General features: G+C 38.0%; 1 protein-coding gene across 3 annotated transcripts; it reads right to left on the bottom strand.

Annotated features, from left to right (window-relative positions):
* Positions 1-1,273: 1,273 nt before the first annotated feature.
* Positions 1,274-8,663, bottom strand: LOC115761689 (calcyphosin-like protein). 3 transcript variants are annotated; one of them, XM_030703547.1, is made up of 6 exons: positions 8,545-8,663; positions 4,393-4,529; positions 4,041-4,189; positions 2,069-2,188; positions 1,955-2,024; positions 1,274-1,861 (listed from the first exon to the last, which is right to left on the bottom strand). In XM_030703547.1, the coding sequence occupies exons 2-6, from the start codon at positions 4,462-4,464 to the stop codon at positions 1,547-1,549; spliced, it is 726 nt and encodes a 241-aa protein (XP_030559407.1). In that variant the 5' UTR covers positions 4,465-4,529; positions 8,545-8,663; the 3' UTR covers positions 1,274-1,546. The 3 variants fall into 3 exon arrangements, with proteins under 3 accessions (XP_030559407.1, XP_030559409.1, XP_030559408.1); XM_030703548.1 differs by having other exon boundaries at positions 1,277-1,861; positions 1,955-2,012; positions 8,545-8,658; XM_030703549.1 differs by lacking the exons at positions 4,393-4,529; positions 8,545-8,663 and adding an exon at positions 4,250-4,377 and having other exon boundaries at positions 1,276-1,861.
* Positions 8,664-9,565: the final 902 nt, after the last annotated feature.

The following is a 9,565-nucleotide window of genomic DNA, read 5'->3' as shown; positions in this document are numbered from 1 at the left end:
ATATATAATATATAATATATAATATATAATATATAATATATAATATATAATGTATAATATATAATATATATTTTGAAATAGGTTTCACGTCAACCAGACGAGACCCCAAATCAAAATCAAAATTTGTACTTCTGTGGGCTGAGCTCAAAGCCGAAAACGAATCATTCGCTCAGCAAACTTTGAACCCATTTGGCACCCAGGAGGGTTCGATAGTTCGAAATGTGTGAACCATGTCTCAAATAAATATTAAAACAAAAAAGGTTTTATTTTTGACAAAAATTACATAAGTTGTTCAGTCCATCAGTCAGTCAGTCAGTCCATCAGTCCGGGCAAACAGTTTTATATATAGAGATATAAGTATTCGTCAAGACTATATGCATGTTGCCTTCTGTCTTACTGCACAGATTTATCGTATCCACTTTTACCCAGCCGAACTGTGGTGACAGGGTATAAAAAACATCAGCTAATCAGGCTTATTTGTTTCCACGTCTGTGGTATGTATGAGTGTGTGTGTGCAAGTGTGGGTCGTTTGACTTTTTGGCAAACATGAATTTTATGAAAGGCGACAACGGCAAATTATTGCGCATACGCACAAATGTTTAGCTCTGTAGACCTGCCCCGCCCCTACCAACTATTTTATCACTCACTCTCTCTCCTTCTCGCTCTCTTTATCTCTACTCTCTCTCGACCTGTGCATCTCTCTCTTTGTGGCTGCACATGTACAAGTAATCTAATTAGTTTTATGCTAATTAGCACGCGGATTTAATTTAATAAATTATTATAGCGCATTATATTCGCAAAACTACGTGGAACTAGGGAATCAACTACGCAACTACTATGCAAATACGACTACGTTGCCAATTTGAGCCAAATTGTACGAATTGTTGGCCAAAAACAAGCAGATTAGAGATAATCCCTCCACCAGCCCATCGTGTTGCTTAGGAATGCCAAGCAATTTTACTTGTCTGTAGAAAATACATATAGAGCATATGCATAGCGTATAAATAAAATGTACACATTATCAAAATTATCCTTTGAGTATGTATATGTAGACTGCAGCCTTGAAAGTTAATATATAATAAATAGAAATATATATATAGTATTGTGGACACGGTTGAAAATCCAGAGCTTGCTTCCCGGCTCCGACTTCCTTTAAATATTTATGCAGTTATATGAAATATTGAATCCACATAAGTCAATTTGTTTATCGAACGAGCTTGAGTATTTTATTTATGTATATATATATTTATATATATATGCCTTTAATTTATGCATATTTGTTATTTTGCGAGTAAAATAGCCAATGTTTAATATAAATCCGGAAATACAAGCAATTAAGTATAAGCTTTTAGGTTAACCAAAAGGGAAAGCAGATAGTTTAAGTTGTGCATATAGCCATTTTACTAGACAACAGGAATTTCTTGATTTTTAGTAAACATTGTGCCTAACTTGTCAAAATTTGATTTTCATATATTAGCATATAAGGTCGGATTCGCAGGAAATTAGTCGCATTTCGATATTTCCAGCAAATTAAAAGGAAACGAAATTAAAGCTTATAGGCCTGTCGCAGTACCAAATCGAAGTAGGCATCATTGTCAATCGAGGCGCTGATTGAGGAATAATAGTTGATGAAATCATCCTTGGTCACAATCCCATCTGGATTGGGTGCACCTGCTTCGAAGTTCTTCACAAAGTTCTTCAAAATGTCAGCCTCGGTCAATTCGCCACTCTGATACATGGGGTGATCGCGCACCGAGTAAACATGCCTCAAATCGGCAATGGAGAAATGGCCATCGTGATTGGAATCCAATTTTTGGAAGGCCTTTTCAATGATGCTCAGGCGAGATGCGCTCATGGGCGGCTGTTAAATTTTAATAGATTATGTATCGAATTAAATATTATTATTATAGGGAGCGCAAGCTTTTCAAAACTTTGGGCATTGTGCAACACTTACGCGCAACTTCATGAGAAATTCTGTCATGTTAATGTGGCCATTATCATCGGTATCGAAACTGTAAGCGAAACTATCATAAGCCATAAAAGCTTTCATAAAATGAATTTTGCATACCGTCTGAACAAGTCCTCAATATCGGACTCATTCGAATCGAGCCCCAAATCGTTGATGCCCTTTTTGAATTCTGTCAGATTAAGGGTCTTACTGCCGTCATCATCCATCACGTGAAAAGCTCTAAAATGAAAAAATTTCCAACATGAGCCGTAAACATAAATTGCAAAATGTTAAAATTTGTAAAACAAATGTTTGCTTAGATATACCCTATAAAAAGCAGCAGCAGAAGGCAGTAAGAGGAAATTTCAAATATTATCGATTTATACGATATATCATTTTTGGAGTCTAAAATATATCTTTCTTTTTGCCTCCATTTAAGCCAAAAAAAAAAATATATAATTAAATTGAAATAAAAGTTAAATATTATTTTAAAGGTTCTATTCCTTTTTGTTGCCATGGATAGGATAATAATGTTGCTAATTCTGAGAGCTTTCACAATACTAAAAAATAAGCCTAAAAATGAATATGTTAAAGGAAAAGCAAGAAAGAGAGAGCGAGAATATTGAATAGGATAGGCAATGTGCGGAATTTTCTAGAAAATGTATTGAATGCATTGAATTTTCCAGCTGACAAACAAATTGCATAAATATGTACAAATAAAATTGTACAAAAACACACATTCACTCTCATGCAGATGGTCGATGCGCAGATCCACATACTGCAACATGTGGATATATTGAAGTTGCGATTTTGTTAAAAATGTCTATATGTTCAAAACGGAAAATTGTTAACAGACTTGCCGCCCAGTCGGACATTCGAGTTGAAATTGAAATAAAAAGCTAAGAGCAGATGGAGGTGGGCTCTTTGTGCTAGGTTGCGGGTGTGCGGAGGGGGTGTTGTGTGGCACTGAAACCAGAGAAATCCAATTATGTTTGTTTGCATTCAGTCAGCGATTTTTGCCATCACTCAGCCCCTGCCGCAAACTGGCCGCCTCATGCGCGGGCCAACGTCAGCGGCAGCCTGACATGCATAGTTTTTTGCCGCATGGCACACACTTAGAAGAGCTTTCGAAATGTTAGTTCAACATACACTCGACATATTTGCCGGTGCTGAGCTCCAACCCAAACGCATCTCCAGCACAATCCTCATCAGCATCGTCATCATCATCACAATCAACATTATCGTCTTTAACATGCCCATCATTGTCCTCGTCGACATTGGCAGCACGCTGCAGCGGCATGCCGAATTTATGAAAAACATGCTTCAGTTTAGGCATCTCTCTCAGGGCAGCTCCCTATTTTACATTTTTTACTTGCCTAACACTCAACAACTTCATCATTTTAATACACCCAGCCTGTCCAGCAATCTGGCCCCTCGCACTTATAATGCCCTAGTGTGTGTATCTTCAGGCCTTACATTTGTTAATAAATATGCCCAAAGTGTATGTAAGAGGATGTTAACACTAGAGAACAGGGAAAAACAGCTAGGAAGACTCTTTGGTAGGCCGAAAATTAAATACCCTTGATGTATGCTGTATTGCTGACAATGTAAGAATTGTTAAGCTAATTGCTGAATATATCTTTAAAATTTAAAATTTGTCCGATTCTATGAGCAGATCTGTATGTCTTGTGGTCGGAAGTGTATATCGGAAGTCGGAAGAGATATATATAACATACTTATCCGATGTTGATAATCAACCAATCATTTCTATGACAGTAGATATGAACTGCCACAGAAAAAAACAAAACTAGCTTTAAATCTTACATATAAGTTTGCACAGAAACAGACAGACATGGACATGAACTATATCAATTCGACTGCGAATACTGATAAAAAATTAATATCCTTAATGGGCTCTCCCATGCGTTACACATTTTGGGACACAGCTTTAATACCCTGTGCGGGCATCTTTTACAACCACACAGCGCAGTAGCCCAGGTTACGCCAACATGCCTCTGGTTGCACAGCCAGGCAAATTCTCGAGCGGTGCTTAGCGCTTGGGAAATTTGTCTGTTGCATTGTCGACACTCACCTGGCAAGTCCCAAGATGCCGGTGGCACCACGACTGAAGCACTGCAAGCGCAACTTGTGCATCGAATCCTTCTCTTGCCCATTGGCCAGCTCGCGCTTAGCCAGGTTTTTCAGCGCATTTTCCTTCGAGAATAAGTCTTCGCGATGCATCTGTCAGACCGCAAAAAGAAATACAACATTTGCTTAATAATAGTAACAATATGTTCATACCTTTTTTACCATGTTTCTTGTAAGAATTGGTTTAAAGTTAAATTTAATAAAATCGTATTGTTATAAATTTGGAATATCTGAACGTTTTTACAAATTATGAACATAACAAAACTGAATATGTTTAATCTTTAAATCTAACTAACCTCTTTATATCTGCCCGTAGAGCAGACATTCCAGGCCGACTGATTTTCATAAAAAGCGGCATCCATTTCCATAGCTTGCTTGTTTTTGTGACTTTTGTAAACTCAAATGTTGTTTGAATGAAATCAAACTTTCTCGTCTGCAAATAATAGAAAGATGTTTCAGAGAAACCATATAATTATAATTTGAATGTATATTTGTTCCATTTCGCTAAGCTGTAAGCTAAAATTGTTTTTATCTGCTTACTGGGAGAATTAATTAAATTGCGTTATTTTTATTTTTATTTTTATTTTATTTTCTTGGTGTACATATCTAAGACGAAATTTCGCTTGCAGGCACCCAAACTTCGTCTAATACTTTGCTTATTTACCTCGCATAATTATTTCTATTATGACAGCCATAGCCGCCGGCTATTATGATTAAGAATTGAGCTTAGTTACGGCAAGAGTTAGAGGCAGCTGTATCTGCAGTTGTGTGCGTGTTTTATACCCCCTACCAATTGAAAATGGTAAAAAAAGGGTATACTAGTTTGAGGAAATGAACATAACACGCAAAAGGAAAGTTTTTTTTACACCATAGGGGGTTTAAACCAGTATGTACGAACGTGTCAATATATTCTAGTTTTATAGTTGTTCCCCCCATTCTCATTCAAATGCCATGTTTATGCCCTGAGAATTTTATTCACATCGGACTATAAACGCCGAGGCTATTCAATAACGCATTTTCTATAGAATGGACAAAAAAAACACAGCCGACGTATGTGCATGTGCACGTGTCTATGTGTGTGTGAGCTGTGTGTAGAAAATAGTTGAATGTTTGTGACAGCAGGGTATTTTCTAGTCCGGCATTTCCATTTGAAGCACGTTTCCTTGTTTGTTTACGTTTTCTCTATAGATGTCCAAATATGAATTTAGCGAATTTTATGTCGCTTTATTCTACGCCCCATTGCGCACAGTCGACTTATTTTGATCTAGCTTATAAGGTTGTGAGACCATTATCGTAATTACACATCGAAAAATAAGTTGACAATCAATAGCTTTAGATGGGTTAGTTTTTCAAAGTCATCTAGATAACTACCGTATCAGTTTACTTAGAACTATTGTTATGATTCAAATTGTTGTTAACTATATATGCATTACATTCATAAATCGGAATCTCCAACACTTACCAGCTGTTCGCCTTGTTTATGTATATTTTTAATAATATTTACTGCAAACACACACCTATCAATAGAACTGCAGCTGTGCTCAATGAACCGGAACCACTTGAACTTTAACTAGTTGATTAGTGTTGCAGTCGTACGGATAAGTGTGCCCGTTCAGCTCGATATTTCATGCATGACATCACAACACAATTGCGACAGACGGCTGAGTTGCATCAGGAAGTATGGCAGCCCTAACATAGCAATTGTCTGGCAACTCTTTGGTTATTTCTTAAGTACAATTCAATTACATTCTAACCCCTTGGCCGGGAAAGTGCTTTACGTAAATGAATTCTATAACTAAGCTAGATCTTTTTATAAGCAATAAACATGGTCTTGTACTTTATATTTATGCATCGATACATAATATTATGAAAGATTTAACTAGAACAGCACGCAACAGAGTGTGTATGAAAAAGCGAGAGAGAGAGAGAGAGAGAGAGAGAGAGAGAGAGAGAGAGAGAGATAGTGAGAGAGTGTGAGAGAGAGAGAGGGGGAGGGAGCAAGAAATAGTATGGAACAACAAATCGTTAACTGTAATTTCTTTAACGGAACTTAGCTTTGTTTTCCTGTTGCTTGATTAGATGGCAATCATATAAAAACAAAGACAGACCCGCAAACGTAAATAACTGTGTCAATTTACTACCTAATCCTAGCATACTATTACCACTCAAATAAAAATAGGTCCGATGTGGTCTACCATAGTTTTAGTAGCAGGAGGTAATATTTGTACTTAATATACCTATTCGATTCCCATAATTTCTGCTTTTCGACTATTTTTAATTGTTGCAAGGAACTTAACATACATGTTAAATTTTCAACAGAATGTGTATATTGCATATTTATAATATTTGCAAGGGCAAATATCCTCTTTGAGAAAAATCGATATGCCAACTATTCTGTGACCTATTAAATCAATAAACTGATGAGCTCATTTGCTATGTCCGTTGTTACATGCTGATTGCCCGTTGATGACCCAGTTAGTCAACAACAGTCAACTGCTGTCACGAGCATTACTCCAAATTAAAATTCCCATGCCAAAATGTAGCTTATGGTGATGCGTCATACCAATAAAGTTAGGTTAGGTTAGTTAAGGGCAACAGCTTTCCGGGACTGCAAAACTATTAAGTTCAGTTGTAAACAACAAATGTGGCTGACAACAAATGCAGTTTCGGCATTTCAAGGCCAGCCACATATCGATTTTCTCAGAAATACTACATATATTATACCTAAGTTGGGTTAGGTTAGTTAAGGAAACAGTTTGTAGGGACTGCAAAACTGTAAAGCTTTTCGCTTGTAGCCAACAAATGTGGCAGGCAGCAAATGCAGTTGCAGCATCTCAGAAAAGTGTGGCAAAGCTCTAGTTGAATGTCAAGACCAGCCACATATCGATTCCTCAGCTATACTAGATATATCATACCTAGAAAGTTGGGTAAGGTTAGTAAAACGAAACGACATGTAGAGACTGTAAGTCTGTAAAGCTTTTCGCTTGTATACAGCAAATGTGGCTGATAACAAATGCAGTTGCAGCATATGAGGAAAAGTGACGAAGCTTTGGGTGAGTGTCAAGCCCTGCCACATATAGATTTCTCAGATATACTATATATATCCTAACAAAAAGTTGGGTTAGGTTAGTTAAACGCCACAGCGTGTAGAGACTGACAACTATAAAGCTTTTCGCTTATGGAAAACAATTGTGGCCGACAATAAATGCACTTACAGCTTCTGAGAAAAGTGGTAAAGCTTTGACTGAATGGAAAGGCCAGCCACATATTGATTTCCTCAGATATACTCGATGTATCATACCTGAAAAGTTGGGTTAGGTTAGTAAAGGGTAACAGTTTGTATGGACTTAAAACTACGAAGCTTTTCGCTTATAGACAACATATATGGCCGACAACAAATGCAGTTGCAGCACCTGAGAAAAGGGGCAAAGCTCTAGTTGAATGTCAAGGCCAGCCACATGTGGACACGTCAGCTATACTAGATATATCATGCCTAGAAAGTTGGGCTAGGTTAGTGAAAGGCAACGGTATGTAGAGTTTGCAAAACTGTAAAGCTTTCCGGTTGTGGCTGACAACAAATGCAGTTGCAGCATCTGAGAAAACCGGCAAAGCTCTTTTTGAATGTCAAGGTCAGCCACATATCGATTTTGGCTATGTTGCTCAGATATACTAGAAAAAATATATATACACGGCCAAGGCCATATGCAATGCCGTTATGCAAACGCTAACGGGGGGTGGAATTAGGGAGTGGGCGTGAGGTTATGGAAGACGTACAGTAGGGCATGAAAAAATAAATTATTGCTTTATTGAGGGTAAACAAAACGACAATTTAACACGTCAGCAGGACTCTGAGTGCATGTGGGAATGGGAGTGGGAGCTGAAAAGCCATATATAATGGTGACATGGACACGGACATGGCGATAAAGGATACAGAGCGACGAAATAAAGCAAATAGGTCACGTTCAAAGACAACATCGATTAACCATAAATTGCGAGTTAAGCAAAAAGCACCGAACGCCAGGACGCAGGACACAAATAACAGGACACAGCGCGAAGCAGGCGACGCCTGGCCCAGTTTAAGCATGATTTGTGCGTGTCTTTATGACATGGAACACACTCCCCAAATGCGCGAATAACACAGGACACAGTTACACATATATAGATACAGATTGAGATACAGATACAGCTATATATAAATATTCTGGTACAGCTCCAGATACATATACGACAGCTGCAGCTGCTTCACTAACAACCCCAACAATTGAGGGGGTTGTGTGCCTGTCACTAACACCACCAGCTGTCAACTGGAATAGAAACGCCAACGCAGCAGCTGGAGCAGGTACAGTCGCCCTTAGGAACAGCACAAGGGCTGACAATGCCGCGTGTGTGTCACAAAACTTTCACAATAATTAACAGACATGTCGATTATTTCTTTGCTCACATTTTACCTTTTTTGTCACGAGTGTGTGTTGTATGTTGGTGCCTTTGGCAGCTGGTTGTGTTTTATTTTATTGTTCTAGAAATGTTTCAACTTTTGCCGCTGACAATTTAACTTTGCACGCACCTCGCACGTGTCGTTTGTTCTGAGCTTTGGATACGAATGCGGCACCGATTGCGGCAGCTCACAACGCCACCCGGCCAGTCAGCCAGTCAGCCGTTGCAGCGACAACTACACCCAATATTGCTATCTGTTTGTTGTTGTTGTTGAAGTGTTTGCTGTTGTAGTAGTTGTTGTTGGCCCGGCGAGCGCCAAAGGCGGCGTCCTTGGAAACTAAGGCCAGCCAAAGCTATAATGGAAGCACCAAAAACAGCTGAGCATAACAAATAAGAAAGCTCAAGCCAGAATTGCTTGACGGTGAGATACCCTGTAACGAGGCTTAGAGTACTTTAACTATCTTTTGCACCTACATATATCGAATTTAATATTAAGCTTATATAAAAGTACGAATTTCCAAACTTGTTCCCTCTGCGAAATAAATAAATAAATTGCCTTGCAGCTGATTTTTAGAAAGCATTATTTTATATTCATTCCGCAAGGCTGGTACCTTACAAGGGACGTAACATGTATGTAAAGTTTATATATATTTCTTAAATGAAAAAAATTATGTTTATGTCTTAATATTTTGTAAAATAAATTGAAAATTAATTAAAAATAAATATAGCATTGTAAACATTTTATGCACATGCACAAGCATATCATACCCTCCTTAGTTCGCTATACTGATTAGAGGGTATAAAAAGCTTAGTTGCACCATTTGGCTGCCAATTGTAAAAATGCATAGCTACATTCTGCGGCAAAAGCTTTTGAGCCTTTCTCACAATTTTTGTTTAGCTACATTTGCTGCGCACCTTTTCACCACCTTCTTGCTGACAGGAGGGGATTCTTTCTGCCGTTATGGAGGATTTGTTTTTTATGGCGCGACACGGCATTATCATTACCGTTTTGTGGTGTCGAAGTGCATAAAATTT

This window comes from Drosophila novamexicana, unplaced genomic scaffold (genome assembly GCF_003285875.2).
Source record: "Drosophila novamexicana strain 15010-1031.04,08,12 unplaced genomic scaffold, DnovRS2.1 tig00000485-arrow-pilon, whole genome shotgun sequence".
Taxonomy (NCBI): domain Eukaryota; kingdom Metazoa; phylum Arthropoda; class Insecta; order Diptera; family Drosophilidae; genus Drosophila; species Drosophila novamexicana.
The sequence above is the reverse complement of the archived record's forward strand: the minus strand, read 5'-3'. Positions and strand labels throughout refer to the sequence as shown.